The sequence below is a fragment of the Lygodium microphyllum genome, chromosome 18 (assembly GCF_053477565.2).
Source record: "Lygodium microphyllum isolate KBCC chromosome 18, Lygodium_microphyllum_v1.1.10, whole genome shotgun sequence".
Classification (NCBI taxonomy): Eukaryota; Viridiplantae; Streptophyta; class Polypodiopsida; order Schizaeales; family Lygodiaceae; genus Lygodium; species Lygodium microphyllum.
This window is the reverse complement of record NC_141152.1, coordinates 30,418,473-30,435,233: the sequence shown is the minus strand read 5'-3', so window position 1 is coordinate 30,435,233 and position 16,761 is coordinate 30,418,473. Positions and strand designations below refer to the sequence as shown.

The 16,761-nt window shown below is 47.8% G+C and overlaps 1 protein-coding gene across 2 annotated transcripts in view; it reads right to left on the bottom strand.

The window, feature by feature from the left end:
• Positions 1-869: 869 nt before the first annotated feature.
• APP1 (aminopeptidase P1) overlaps positions 870-16,761 on the bottom strand; it is a 109,345-nt gene continuing 93,453 nt past the window's right edge. For both annotated transcript variants that reach the window (XM_087698528.1, XM_087698527.1), the window contains one exon: positions 870-1,189. In XM_087698528.1, coding sequence (XP_087554654.1) covers positions 1,028-1,189 — 162 coding nt within the window. In that variant the 3' untranslated portion in view covers positions 870-1,027. The remainder of the gene's footprint in view (positions 1,190-16,761) is intronic.

Sequence of the window (16,761 nt, the reverse complement as noted above, 5' to 3'; positions counted from 1 at the left end):
AATACAACAAACAAGGAAATGAATCCACTTGCAAATAACAATTGTGATAGAACCAAAACACAAGTAGGATAGCCACATGGAATTGTGCCCACGTTTTGTCACCTCCCATATGTGCCAAGCAGCTGTAGAATGTAGTTTGTATGTCCTGTATGCCATCTATGTATACAAAGCAACTATACATTGCAGTCTACATGAAAAGCGCCCCTAGCATGGAGTTTGCGCTAACGACTATAGACTGGTATACGAGGAAAAAGGAATGCATGCAATCGTGAGTTCAAGACCCACATGAAACTGCAAATAACCACCACATCACAGTAAAGCACTTTTATCTCAATTGACTAGTGCTAATCACACACACCTGACCACAATGCTTGTTAGTTGGCTAATCAAAAGCCATTTCATCTAAATCTCAAGTTACTAATGCTCACGCACCTAAGAAAATAAAGTTAACAGACCTTGCTGGATTTGTGCGAGCTACAAATTCCAAGTCTGATTTCAAGAAGGATGTAGTCATTCGTGAGGACTTGGATATCTAACTTTATTTTCCCGAAGAAGTACCCCTTGTTCATTATGGTATATTTGGAACACCTCAAAGTAGAACCGCAGCTTTAGCAATGGCATGTATATACAACACAAGTATTTCCAATGCCTCCAGAAGACAGGAGGGTGTGGATTACGGAACACAATAACTTTAATATATGCAACGAGCGTCAAACAAATTAAGAGTGCTGTGTTACGTTTACTACTACCTGGAATGGCCTCAAGCATTCACCTCTACTCTAGCCGCCAAGTAGGATTTCCCCTTCGGCTTACTATTAGGCTGAGCGAGCATTACCTTGCTGAATTTCGCAAAACAAGTAACACCACGAGACAAGAAATTTATCCAATGCATTCATCGGTTGCCACCATGTACTACAGATGCTGTTTACAAAGCAAGCAGCACTGCCCAGCGAACCGACTGGGTGCTGAATGTTCCCCCCTTTTGTTTCGATCTGCCTCAGATGGTTACAAGAGGTTTGCCGTAATTTCAACAAGCCAAAGGTTCTGTTGCCTTAGTCAACCACTCGAGGGCCGATCCTGAGAGCAGGGGGCTCAGATGCTTACGGCAATCCATGTGGTACTCATCAACCCACTTCTGTTCAGTGCTCGTTAACAGCGAAGTATCGATCATTTTGGCCTGGAAAGGCACCTGCCAATGGCATCAGATAAATAAGTCAGACACTTTGACCGTTCATTGAGCTTATCACTTCATATTTATACTGCAAATCTTAAATGCAGAATTCGTATATGGAGAAGCTGCTGCTTGTTGATTGTAGGAAGGCCTCTGAACAAATCCAACATTTCCTACAAGATCTAGTCCATGTTATGATGGGCAATTATGACACTCGTACTCACAAACAAAGCTTCACTCTATTTCGGTATCAAGATTTCTTCGCACAAGCTCCTGGACCCTCACTAGCTCCCCTTTGAACCTCCTCCCCCTCCTACCATCCTCTTCCTTCTCCCACCAGCCAGACTGCCAGCTCACTTCCCCTTCCTATCTCATGCTGCTGCCTCCTCCATAATGCAGTCCACTCCCTTTACTTCACCCTCCTCTTCTGCTCAATTTCTCCTTGTGTACTCCACCCCACATTGTCTTCTCCACCCCTCTCAGACCTGCGAGCTCCCACAAAATACATCAATCATGATTCATGACTCTAATACAGTTTGAATTAACATTCAACACAACATCAATATTTACATACATCGCGGTCCGTTTTCCATGACCAACATTAACCTGAAATTATTGGAGAAGCATAGATGGAAAACAGAATCCCTGCAATCAATGCCAAACATTAATGATACTCCATGTTAACATGTCAAATGAATCCATGATATATTTGATCACAAAAGTTCAAACGCATCTTTTCGGGCAGGGCTTTGTTATGACGTTTAAAATAGATGTTTCATACATTTATGAAACACCTGAGTACGAGACACGTCCATAACCTTAAGAAACACGTTTCTTGGCAATATGCTTCCTGCTTTCTACCTTGCATGTCATCATGTGGGATGAGAAGCTCAAATTGATATGAGCCTCAGAGAAGGAAAACTCTGAAACAATGTTCTTCAGCAAGATTGTAGGACAACCCTCCTCACATGAACAGCTCCATAATTGGCTCCACCCTCGTTAGCACAACCCAAATAGTTGAGGCAATTCTTGTGGGGTGGGTCATCTCTGTGGTTTGGCTTTTGACACCAGAAGCTGCTCACGAACTCATAGATAACTCCCTAGTGGTTGTTGGGATAGGGGTTATCTGCATGGTGCTCTGGTATAACCATTTCATTACATTGGGCATTTCACTACAGGTATGAGCTCCCACCGTACACAATGACCCTCATTTTCCTTGTCTTGGCAATAGAGAGTTGTCATCTAGTAAAGGACTTTCAATACAAATTCGTGATGTGCTTCTCATGACTTGTGCTTGGGTGCCAGATGTTTGAGTGATGGTAACCCATAAGGTACCATCAGCTTCGGAGACTGCAGTGGGCGGCACTACTCTTGTTCAGCCAATTACTGTCACTCGTCAACCAAATCAATGCCTCAAATGACATGACTTCACCGATCAGGCTCAGCAGCCAAATGACAGCATAGCTCTTCAAGTTTCAGCACTTTGTCTTCAATTACACCAAAGAGGAACCTATTCATCCACCCTCATTACTCATCCCGAGTCCCCACCTGGCATCATAGAATGTCAATAGCCTTTGGGTCAATGGATCTCACAAACCCAAGAACCTTATCATTTAAAAGAAGCTGCAGGCAAACCTTGCAAGGGGGGACTAGATCTTCAGCCTCCATGGCCAGTATGGGAGTGTCCAATCATGTCCAAAGGAGGTGATGCAACTTGCCATTCCCTTCTACAAAGGACAGCTTTTTCAGTCCAAGACAGTCTCAGCTCGGGTGATCCAACACAAGCAATGGGTGTGGAACAGTATCCCATCCCTAGTGACAGCTGAGATGGGATGATCATTGTTGCGAATAAAGGGTCACCGTGCCTTTTACAGTGTTCGGGTGTGCACGCACCCTTACACCTATCAATGCATCTATCAACCATGTTGAGAATCGAGACTCTGTGCAATGGTAGAAACGGGCCGCTTGTGCCAGGGGCCACTCAATCACATCCCTCAGAGCTCTCCACTGTGGAGGGGCTCGAAAGATAATGCTCAAATGAGGGACCTCAGCACCAGCCCACCAGTTAATGTCCATGCAACCAGGCCACTCCTGTGCAACACAATGCTAGTCCTCCTCCTCCCATCCACTGGGAGGTGTGGTCCGCCACCTGACTTTTCAACTCTTCCTATATCTGTGTCGTCGTCCACTCCCCTGAGTGAGAGGACTGAAGAAAAAAGGTGTAGTTTGGTCCATCCGGTGGTGCTAGTAGATGGACCTTGCCCCTCCTTGACTTACGAACAACGAAGATCCCCACCTCTAGAGGCAGTGGAAACTCTCCACGCTCCGCAACTCTCAAGTAGGACCATGGGCCACTGCGGAAGAACTCCTGTGGCAAAAGGTGTGTCTGTCTCGGGAAAGTGTGACGGGCGGCAGGGGTGGATGAGCTGGTGGCTGTATGGGAGGGGAGGACTGCTGGTGCGAAGAGGATGTAGGCGTGTGTGGCTCATTACCTCCTGTGGGAGGCGGGAGGTCGGACTGGTGTGCATGTGTGTGTGTTGGGGGGGGGGGAGGCTAGTGGTCCTTGAAGTGGGGGGCTGTGGGCCAGGGGCCCTGGGCTGGGATGTGGAGGGAGGTGGGTGTGGGGGCTGTGCGGACTCAAGAGAGGTGGTCTCTAGCGCCGGTGGTGGATGTGGGGGCCTGCAGTCCTGCTGGGTGGGGGTCTGAGACGCACCCACCTGCTCCTTACTGCCGAGGCTGGGTTTGAGACGCAGGCTGCACCCCCCCTATCGTCTCCCTCTCTGTCGTCTCTGGACCCGTGTGAAGCCATCAGCGTCCACTTGTGGGCCTGTCAGCGGAGCCACCTTGGCTCCGAAACGCGTGCAACCTGCTGCTTGATGCCCAAAGTCGTGACAACGCAGGCACTGCCCTAGCTGCCCCGTCACAATGACCTGCTGCCTAAAGGAGTGTCCACCTGTCTCAATCTCTAGGAACTGTGGGATATTCTTGACCTCTTTCACTGCCACCCGTACCTTTGGGACTCCTGCAGTTGTAACTGCATCCGCAAAGGACACGGGAAGGATAGTGCCGAAAAGCCTTTCAAAGTATTTCACCAACTGACGATACTCAATCGCCATGCCAGGGAAAAGAAGAGTGACTGGGTTCCAAAGAAACCTGTTGTGGAGTACAAATGCCTCCACAGTAAAGCCCCTATACCAAGGGACCATGTGTATGACCCCCTTCGCGGACACATATGGTGAACTGGCAAGTAACTCGCGAGCTGCGTCCACCAAGCTGTGCCGGACCATGAAGATCCCTTGGCCCAATAGGATCGCCTCCTCTATCTGCGCAATCCCGATGCACAGGGTGGAGTGTAGCCAGTCTCGAAGCTGAGCCTTGGTTGGGGAATGTCCTACTACCTGACCATAAATTGTTGTTTCCATTAGCTCCAGCTCCTTAGCTCGGACGGCTAAGAGTTGCTCCTCAGAGAGGACTACACGCAAGGTGTTTGATTGGGGGGCACTCGCTGAGTGCGTCCGCGTCTGACCGGGGGGGGGAAGCAACTGGAGGGTGGGGAATCGATGGCGAGGGAGGGGAATCCTGTTGTGTTTGCTACAGATGGGTCCGAGGTTGCGGACGGGGAGGGACGAACTGGCCAAGGCGGGGCAACGGGTAGCGCAAGGTGAAACGACAAGCAGGGCGGGGGGACGGGGCGACCTGCAGGGCAGGACAACGGACAGGAGAGGCGACGAGGCGGGGCGACGTACAAGGCGGGGGCGACGGACAGGGCAAGGCGGGACGACATACAGGACGGGCGATGGGATGGGGCGACTGGCAAGGCGGGACAGAGTGGAAGACTGGTGGGGCGACGGGCAAGGCAAGGCGAGAGCTCAGGCGGGAAAGGAGGGGGCACCAGTGCAGGCGACGATTGTGAGGGAGTAGTCGAGAGGCGGGGGTAGCAGGCAACGCGACGACAGAGCTTTTTCGAAAAAGTCTGAGTGATATTTTGCGAAGCTGGGCGAATAGGAGTTGACCAAGGCTCATGTCTAGCATTACGGCGAGCCACCGTAACCCAAGAATTGTCCTGACGAGCCAAGTTCTGACCACCGAAACCAATGCACGTTGAGTACCCACTTGAGAAGCAGCCTTCTTTCCATCTACTTGTCCCTGTTGGACAAGCGGCGCAAGAACAGCTTCAGGCTACTGAACCATCTGCTAGGGAAGATGGTCATGCGTATCCAAATCAGGATCCATAGACCACTACATTACCTCTTGGCTTCTATCACATTCTGAAAGGAAATGTCCCAATTGTCCACATCTAAAACAGTGTCCGACAAATGTGCCCCATTTTAGCTCATAAACCAAAGTTTGCAATCCCAAAACCTCAAAATGAGGGCAAGGTTTCCCTGTATCCCAAAGCATATATGCCCTATTCCTATTACGGGAGGCCAATCCAGGATCCACCAACACCTCACCAAGAGATCTCAAAACCAAGGGAAGAAGTTGCCAAAGATATGCATGAAAGTACCTCCTAAATCTCCGTCATAGGCCTCCATGGAACCATATGAACTAACTTACTATCCATGAACAACAGGATACGTTGCATAATATGAGCATGCACTTCCGGGGAGCGGAAGAGGACCTCAAAAAAACCCCTCAGCCCATCATAAATCTCTTCCACCAAGGAAGCCTACCCATGCCCTGAACCATCATCCTGACTCATCTCCACATTGGCAAGCATAGATTGCAACCAAGCACGGATTCTAGTGATCAATGGAGTCCTTCCAATCAAGTAAAAGATGGCTGCCCTCTCATGGAAGGCAGCAATCCGCTGGAGAACCAGATCCGCACCCATAACTATGACCACATGTTCCCCTTTTGGTAATGAATTCATTTTACCCTCATTAGCTTGAGCATATTCTGACATCAGATGATTGGCCGTGGCCAACATAAACTGAAAAGACTCATTAGTCAGAGAACATGAAGCATGAACATTTTGCGAAGGCAAATTCAGGGCACACAAGTCCAGTTCTTTGACCGACATCTTGCAACATTTACCCATCTCATCCCCTTCCATTAACTGTCCAGAATCTCCAGCTGACAAATCACCATCTGATTCCGCCACGTCTTTATCGTCCCCATTTCCAATATGCTGGTCTAGAAAGGCCATATCAATACCATTCGATTCCTGAAAATTCGCCATTTCTGAAGTTTATGCCTATTACACAGATAAATCCAACCCTGGCTGTCTGTCTCAGAATAGAACTGAATCCGTCTCCTTCTGTATCCCATTGAACCTCAGGTCCTCAGCGCCAATCTATCCTCTGCTGTTCTGTTTGTACAGACCTTTACAATCTCTCTCACTCTCAGTCTGTCTTACCCGAGATCAAAGGAGGTCCTCAGACCCACGCGGTCAGACATGGTGCAGGGCGCCAGGGAAAGTCAGAACAGGTCGAGGATGATGGTCGCGAGCAGGGCAGAAGACGCAAAGGCAGGGCAGAAGACGAGAAACAGGTCGCCGATGAGAGTCGCGAGTAGGGCAGAAGACGGACGGGCAAGGCAGAAGACGGGATGGCAAGAGGCGAACACAGCAAAAAAAACGGGGCTCTGCGTGTAGTCACGGCCGTCCACAACGAGTCTCATCCATCCTCAAGTAGGAGTCCGCAGGCAGGGAGTGACGACGTCCGCAGCCGGCTCAGGGACGGGGCTTCTGCAGGCAGCTCAGGGACAAGGCACCCTATCGTCCACCATCAATTTTCTCTCTCTCTCCCTCTCTCTCTCTCTCTCCCTCTCTCTCTCTCTCTCTCTCTCTCTCACAGATGCCCGGCATACTCAGAGTTGAGATCTAGATACACATTGAGCAGCTCACTTCAGGGATGTATGACTGATATGGATCGGAGATCATTTGGCCGTTTTCTGGGAGAGGCATGGCACATCAGAGAGCAGAGCACACAGCGGGTCCCAATCAGAGAGGGGCCCACCCAGACGACTATTACACAGTTCTTTCAGACAGACAGAGTGAGAGCTACTGTACCAGCCTCCAGCCAGACCTCCGGGCTCACACTACAGCAGGCTGAGGACCAGCGTACCCGACGCCGCACGAGGATCCGTGGGTTTCGGACCCCACAGCCACACCGACAGGAGATCCGGAGGATTCTTGATCTATATCGACAGCAGACTGAGATCCGACGACACTCGACACATTGGATCTCAGATCTCCAATTTGCTCTTTCTCCACCGCCGATGTATCACATCCTGCATCCAGGAGGGATCACCTGCTATTAGCGACTTCGACGACTGCTACTACATCCCAGGATAGTATATCTCCCTGCATCTGTTACATATACACATCGCACCATTTTATCACAGCCGACAGTTGTTCCCCTATCACAGCCGACATTTGTTCCCCTTTTGTAGCCATTATCTAGAGTACTAGAGCTACATACGCACATACACATACACGACACTTATCACACTCACAGCACCGTATTTTCAGTTTCCAGTTTTTAGCTTTTCATTCAGCACTTTTATTTTGGATAGCTGGACCTCATCAGTTATATCACAGTTTGTCTCATAGGCCAGTTTTGGTCTTTAGAAGACGTTAATATAACTTTCTTTCTTTCTTTCTTTCTCTCTCTATGAATAAGTGTATATTAATGTATGGAAATATTTACATCAGGCCTTCAGGCCAACCAAACAGGAAGGAAACAATTGTAATGAAGCCATCAAGCTTTCAAAACAACCTTCTACATGAGTAACACAAAGAGATCACACAGAAAGGACAACAAGAGTAGAGCGAACAATAGCCAGCCATGGAGCAGCAATGTCAGGAAGAACCAAGTCAGCTGACATCATAGAAGAGATCTACCATAGCACTAAACCACGTACGCGGGCCACATGACCGTGGATGCCCGATACTAAACCAAAAATAAAGGCATTCCGAGTACGCCAAATATGCCACAGGGCTGTCCATCTAAGGAAATGGAAAAGGCAAGAATAATCTAAATGAGAAGAAGACATAGAGAGCATGTTTCCCATAATCGATGAACGAGCAAGTATCCGGTGCTGAGTCGCGGAGGACCACATGCAGAAAATAAAACTCCAAATCTGTCGAGCAACAGCGCAAGAGACAAAGAGATGAAGCAATGTCTCATCACATGTAGTGCAAAATACATAACGACCCGGGCACACATCACATCCCTAGTTGGAAGACCCCCAACAAGCAGCCTCCACATGAACACTTTACCCTGATACAAAACCTTAGACTTCCAAAGCTCGATAAATCTTTCCTACCATTTCTTTTTGCTATCCCTAATATGCCATAATTTACTAACCTTCCGAGTGACCCATTTCTTGGCCTCCACCATCTGATGATATATCTGATTAGCTAACCTCTTCTTGAAATCATCAGGAAGCACAAACATCCACTCACGCCATGGATGCAATGGTTGTAATGCAGGCAAAGGAGAGAACCTCTGAAGTCTGTCCTGTATGGATAACCAAATGTCACTATATCCGCAAGGAACCCGGAAGTACTGACAAATACGCCTAAAAGAATAAAGATGGGGCTGCTCTGGAATAGCACCATCAAGGACTGTCTGCAACCCCAAACGAGCCATCCGATTAAACTTGTCTCTCTACAAATCTTTATCCGGCCAGACCAACAACCTGGAGGAGGCCGATACTTCTCCTTGTAGCGAATTCTCCTCCATACGAATATCAAGAGGGCACCAAATTGCAAAACGTAACATCTCCTACCAGGATGCAATCAAATGAGAAAGGAGAAAAGACTGGGAGACCTTAATAGACCTCGTGGAATTAAGCACATGCCACTAGAAAGCATGAATAACTTGAGAAACATAAAAGAATTTTTTGCCAAAGATTGACCCACAAGTTGGGTACCACAAGGAAGAGACAAGCCAACTATCTCGCCTTGATCAGCCAACTTATCCAACAATGAGAACATCGGGTGAGTGACTAAAGCAAACAGCAAAGGGCTGAGAGGGTAGCCTTGCCGAAGAGACCGAGATAAGACAATTTTCTCCGTGATCCCTCCATTAAGTGCAATACGAGCCACAGTACCCTAACTAATGGTATCTACCAAAGAAATCATGCGAGGACCGAATCCCATTGTAGACATTAATTGTCGCAAAAAAGACCAGCTAACATAATCAAATGCCTTCTCAATATCAGGTTGAAGCATAACAACCTACTGGCCTGAAGCTTTGGCATAGTCAATTCCCAGTTCAACATTCAAAATGTTGTGCATTATATTCCGGCCTTTAATGAAACCGTATTGATGTGGATGAACCAGGTGCGGAAATACCTTCTACAATCTATTGGCAATGATTTTGGAGAAGATTTTATATAAAGAACCCATAACAGAAATGGGTCTCCATTTGTTTCAAAGAGGTTGGAGAGGAAACCTTGAGCATTAACCTAATGATAGCAATCTTCCAGTCTGAAGGCATCATACCAGAATTCCACACTTGCTAACACAGGCGAGTTAATGGGTCCTTAAGCTGCTCCACATGGGCTGAAAACAGCTCATTAGGCAGCCCATCCCAGCCAGGTTTTTTCCTTCAAGGCAAGTGGGACAGCACTTCTTCCACTTCATCTTCTGAAATATCAGCCTCCATTAAATCCACCCATTCAGGTTTGACCTGTTTACTAACCAACTCACAAATATATCGACGAGCAGAGTGAACAGCATCAGAAAGAATCTCTTGCGGACCCAATAAGGATCTATAAAAGTCAACACTCATCCAAATGATGGAAGCAGGATCAGTCACCATAACACCTTGCCCATCCATTAAACGCAATATATTTTCCCAGGCATATTTCTAGTGCAGACGAGCAAAAAATTGATGGGATTGAAAGTTATTGTCGTGTAAAGCTTCGGCTCTACCCAACAATTTGTATTTTGCATATTCCTCTTCCTCAAGAGATTGAACCCTACCTTTCAACCATTCAATGCATGTGACCAAGTCATCATTGGAATCTCTTGACTGACATAGAGACAATGAATGAGCCAATAAAGATTGAGCACGCTACAATTCAGCTCGTAATTAGAGAAAGCGTGCTGAATACCATATTGTCTAGAAAACACTCGGGCGTTTTCCCTAAAAACAGTCCATGCATCCATCCCTCCACATAGGGCCCTCAAGCTAAAAGAAACGATCAGTTGTTGAACATCATCCGAAAAGTGATTTTGTTGCAAAAAAGATTGGTTAAAATGAAGAGGCAAATGAGCAGGGAGAGCCTTAAATCCATGACTAAATGCGGGGAAGTCGCCTGATCCCCAGATACGCATGCATTAAAATCACCCATGACAAAGGCTTGACGAGCCATGGCAAGGCAATGCAAGTCATCCCAAAGCTAACAATGTTCCCTTGCACCAAAAGGAGCATACATACCCACCAGCCACAAAACCTCTCCCTCATAAAGTATTTCCACAATCAGAAATTGGAAGTGAGGGTCTTGAGAAACCAATGATGGTTGCAAGGAAGATTTGACAGCCAACATAACTCCAAATTTATGTGGAGCTCGACTACTAAAAAAGGCTGCATAATCCTTGTAAACATAAGAAGATCCAGCCAAAGCATGTTGTTTATGCTCCATAGCACAAAAAACATCCCAATCTCCAACTAACACAACTTTCCACAACTGATATTGCTTGTTGCCGAAGAAATATCTTTCACATTCCACAAAGCAATTCTCATGATAAATCACAAATGAGACAAACTATTGAACCACCGCTTTCCCTTTCCCTTTTACATCAATAGCTTTAGCTGCCTGAAATCTCTCCATTTCACTTTGAATTACATCTACAAGATCTGCCCTTTGTAAACCAGCAATCAAAGCACAGGAAGGAAACTGCTGTTGCTGTGAACGGAGAACATCCCGAGGAGGCACAAGCCTCCCACGCGCATCAAAGCGCAAAGCAAAATCAGAAGACCTTTTATCATCCACTATTAGTGCAAGCGAAGATTGAGGTTTCATATAAAAACCCCTACCTCTACATTGAAAGGTCTGAGTGATTGGATGGGCAGGAGTCGAACAAGAATCCTATCTATTTTTACATCTAACCATAGTGACCCAATAATCCTCCTGAAGGAACAAATTCTGCGCGTCCGACCGCAAGCAAAGCACGCTCCACACCAACTTGAAAAACATCCTTCTTCCCATCATCACGACCATGTTGAGAAAGCTGCTCAAGATCAGCTTTTGGCTGCTGAAGCATCTGCTGAGGATGGTGGTCTTCCATATCCATGTCAGGATCCATAGAGCGCTGCAATACCTCAGGATTTGTGTCACATTCTAAAATGAAATGGCCCAATTGGCCACATATGAAGCAGTGTCCAACAAAAGTACCCCATTTCAACTCATAAACCAACGTTTGCAACCTTGGAACCACAAAACAAATTTTGGTCGTGCGAGGTTTCCTTATATCCCAAAGCATATATGCCCTATTCCTATTGCAGGAACCCATCGGAGGTTCCACCAAAACCTCACCAAAGGTTCTCAATACCAGAGGGAGGAGTCTCCAAAGATATGAAGGAAAATCAACCATCTCCATCCAAATTGGGCATGCCTGCCTCAGCACCTCTTGAAACTTGGCCATAGGCCTCCAAGGGATCATATGAACTAGCTACCCATCCATAAACAAAGGAATGTGTTGCATAATGAGAGCCCGCACTTTCGAGGAACGAAAAAGAACCTCAACTAGTATGGACTATAGTCCATACAAGTTTCGCCTAAATTAGACGAGCTATCCAAAGATCTCAAGAAGACTTTCTAGAGGGTATCCTTGGAGTTGGTTCGATAACTCTCTACCAACATGCCGTTGCCCTCTCCCCCATCATCGCAACCCCGTCAATCCCCCTCCCCCCGGCTAACTAGCGTCACACCCCCCGTCCCTCTCGCATGCAACGTGCCATCACACTACTCCCCCCGTCTCGGCGTCAAGCTACGCCACCCATCCTCGCCACCACATTGTCCCCCTACGCCCTCTTCCTCGTGATTTCGCTGCCCCCCCCCCCACCGCCCTATGGCCCCCGGACCTTTCGCGCTACCCCCGCCCCCCCGCACGCGCTGCCCTTGCCTCCTCCACCTTGAGGCCCGGCCAGGCAGACACACCACCTAACTTGAAAACAGCAACTCCCCCCCCTCCAGTTGCTCCCTCCCCCTGCAGCAACTCCCCCCTTCGATAGCACACCAGCATGATAGGTAAGTTCCCAGTGGGGACCCACAATGGAAACCTCTGGTCAGACGCCGGCACATTCTACGAGTGCTCCACAGTCAAACACCTTGCGCATCATCCTCTCTGAGGAATAACTCTTAGCCATCATCCAGGCCACAGAGCTGGAGTTGAAAGAAACAGCGATCTTTGGTCAGGGTCGTTGGACACTCCCCATCAAGAGCCTAGCTACGGGAGTATCTGCCAGGAGGCAGCCCTACAAGCCAGGCAGCAGTGTTGGGAGGAGGAGAGAGCACTCTGGCGGGACCTAGCAGCCATGCATAGATTATTACAGGAGACACTAAGGGATCCCATCCTCCACGCACAAGAGGTGCACACACGAGCAGCCATCACCGGCCTAGAAGACATGGCGACTGGACCCCTATGTTTTCTGGGTGGAGCTCCGGGAGTGGCGCCTCTGGATTTGCGAGGGCAGACCACTTGGCATGTCGATTCTTTCTCTTTGTCCTTCTTGGATTTGTTGTCCTCCTTCTTCTTTTGGTCCTTCCCCTTCTTTTGAGAGACTTGACCAATCAATGCCTCCGATTTGGAAGCATTATGTCCGTTCAACTGTTCCTCTTGGTCCAACACTATAGGAACTAACTCTTCCCAATGAAGAGTCGACTCCCGCCCTGAAGCAATAAGAGCGGAATAAAAGGTACCGAATTGTGGTGGCAATTGGGACAATAAGGTGATCACCATGTCTTCAGAGAGTGGGATCCAAGAGAGTGGCTATGGCTGGCCACTGCGGTCACCAAGAAGCCACCGAGGTTCCTGGAGTACACAGCCAGGATTGGCAGACACGTGCTGATGCAGGAGGACATGGACTGGGCGCCGTCGCATAGCAGGTACTGGGCAGAGCACAACATCACGGATGCTTTCCGACGGACTTTTGGCGCTACCTATGGGACAGCTGGAGGCCGAGGAGGGTATCGTACTTCGTATGGCTGGTGGCACCTGGAGGCCTAGTAATAGGGAGTTGGTTAGCCCAGATGCAAAAGGATGGAGGATGTAAACACTGCACACAACAGCCTCTGGAAACTCGAAAGCACTGCCTCTGGTTATGAGAGGCGGCGCAGCTAGTGTGGAGAGGAGCATGTTGCATCCTCCGCCGCATAGCACCCAGCTTTGGATGTATCTCATGGGGAGCATTCTGTTGCCAGGCAGTGAGCGAGGGTTGTCACCTTCTGTATGAGGATGGGATGCAGGATACGATCTTTCTTATTGAGACTGGGTCGTGCGCAGTAGCCGGCTTGGAGGCTCTACCCATCTGCTAGGTATTGGAGCTCACAGCAAACCGCTCTGAGGTTTGGGAAATCATAGGAAGTCGCACCGGATGGCATATCTGGAAGGTCAGGTGTCAGGAGGTTTTTGGAGGAGAGAGACTTTTTGTACATGCGACTTTGGCAGAGCTCTGGACCTCCATCATCCACTCCCTTCGCGGCCGATGGAACCAGGTGCATGGTGAGTCTCGAGCTCGTCAGGAGCTCCATCTTTACTTCATGTGCACTTGGGGTTGTCACGACTTGTTTTTCGTGATGCAAGCAGGCAGCTCCAAATGGCGATACACCCCCCCTCCATGGCTTCTTGCCCCCATCCCCCCTAGACCATCCTGAGAGGCCTATATATTTGATATTTCTGTGACTCTGTATCAGCTCCAGCTAGTCTGTTGAGCAGGAGCACTTCTTTGTATTCAAGGTTTTTCTGAAGTAATATAATTAGCCACACTTTTTTTAAAAAAATGGACTGCAACCAAGCACAAATTCTGGTGATCAAGGGAGTCCTTCCTGTAAAGTAAAAGATGGCTGTCCTCTCGTGCAAAGCAGCAATCTGCTGTGAGACCAGGTCAATTCCCATGACTGCAACTACATGATCCCCATCCAGTAAAGAGTTAGCTTTACCCTCATTAGCATGGACATAATCCGACATAAGATGATTGGCAGTGGCTAGCATGAACTGAAGAGACCCATCAGTCTGTGAGCAAGAAACATGGACCTCTGGCTAAGGCAAATTTGGGGGGCTCAAGACCGGTTCTTCAACCGACATCCTACGATGTTTGCCCATCTCATCCCCATTCACCAACGGCCCAAGGTCTTCAGCCAACGAATCACCATCCGAACCCTCCAGATCTTGGTCATTCCCTTGCCCTATATGCTGATAGAGGAAGGCCATATCAATACCATTTGATACCTGCAGATTCGCCATAGCAGAACTAGATGCTGATCACAAACGTCTTTCTAAACGCTCACTGGCCAAGTCCAACCAGATCTGAGCTGGAACTGACTCCTTCAGGTCCTGAGTGAAAACTCTCTGCACAGGTGCAGTAACTGTGAACAGTCTGTTTTGCACGCAAGCAGACTGTCACCTGTTGCAGATTGGCAAACCACAGGCCAACTCGATCTCTCGCCTTCTCACTCTCTCTGTCCTTCAGTCAGACTGCTGCTCGTCAGGTGGTTTGCTTGCTAGTTTCTTAGCTCTACTCGTTGGTCGGTCTACACAGTTCCTTGTGCACCTATTTGAAGTGCAGACGCAGCCTGATTGCACCAAGATGACCCCTTGAGCACACAGACTCCCATCAGGTCGCCATCATCAACTCGACTCTCTCTCTCTCTCTCTCTCTCTCTCTCTCTCTCTCTCTCCGTGAAGATAATTCAATTAAGTAGTAAATATTTACATCAGACCATCAGGTCAGCATTCTCTCTCTATCTCTTACTTTCTGTTACATCAGACCATCAGGTCATAAGAGAAACTGATGAAAGACTATCACGACTTTAACATAAAGAAATCACACAGGAAGGACAGCTAGAGTAGAGCGAACAATAGCCAACCAGGGAGCAGCAATGTCAGGCAGAACTAGGTCAGCTGATATCATAGAAGAAATCTGCCATAGCACTAAACCTCGAACACGGGCCACATGACCATGGCTGCCCGAAACTGAGTCAAAAATAAAGGCATTCCGAGTACACCAAATATGCCACATTTCAGTCCATCTAAGGAAATGGAAAAGACAGGAATAATCAGAATCCAAAGAAGACACATAGGGCAGCTTTCCCATGATCCATGAACGGGCTGTTATCCGGTGCTGAGTTTCCAAGAACTACACGCGGGAAATAAAACTCCAGATCTGTCAAGCAACCGGACAAGAGACAAAAAGATGAACCAATGTTTCATCACATGTAGTGCAGAATACACGACCAGCAGAGATCTTCTGAGCATGCAACACCTCTCCAGTTGGAAGACCACCAATCAACAGTCTCCACAAGAAGACATTATCCTGATAGGAAACCTTAGACTTGCAAAGCTGAATGAATCTTTCCTGCCACTTCTTTTTGCCATCCCTAATATGCCATAATTTATTTACCTTTGTAGTGACCCATCTCTTGGCCTCCACCATCTAATGATATATTTGGTTAGCATACCTCTTCTCGAAATCATCCGGAAGCACAAACATCCAATCATACCATGGATACAATGGCTGTAGCACAGGCAAAGGAGAGAACCTCTGAAGTCTGACCTGTATGGATGACCAGATGTCACAATATCCACGGGGTACCCGAAAGTGCTGACGAATACGCCGAAAAGAATAAAGACGGGACTGCCCAAGAATAACACCATCAAAAACTGTCTGCAACCCCAAACGAGCCATCCAATTAAACTTGACTCTCTGCAAATCTTTGTCCGGCCAATCCAACAACCTAGAGGATGCCAGAACTTCTCCTTCCAGTGAATTTATCTCCTAACGAAAACCATGTTACCATGAGAGATGCTAGTCTTTTCAATGAAAAATTTAGCAATATCTGGCGAAGGATGACTCTATACACATAAAGCCTAACCTAAAGGTTGTCATATGCAAATTAACATCCAACAAAGCTGCACCCCCCATGCGTTTAGGCGTAGTCAGATGCTACCACGAAATCCACACCTGTCCCAAACGATTGCCTTTCTTTTTCCACAACATGAATCTGATAGGTTGACCAATTCGAAAAGGAACTTCTTAGTCCAAGGAAGCAGTGGCAGAAAGAATGATATCATACTGATCATAATACATTGAGCAACTTTAAGTCTGACATCTAAAGGCCAACCTTGAGATTTCCAGTACATGAACCTGTCATGAATCCGGGAGGCCATCCAATCCAGTAAGGCACAGGGAGCTACCTCCACACCAATAGGATATCCCAAGTGTTTGGCTATATTTCCCTTTGAGATCACAATTCCATGCCAGCCCAAGGCCTGCAGATCATTCTCCGTACAAGAGAGTAGTGTAGATTTCTGAGTATAAATATGAAGACCCAATGCCAAAGCAAAAAGATTCCATGCCACCATTGCCTGATTAACATTAGTGCGATCCACCTTAAGGAACATAAAAGAATCA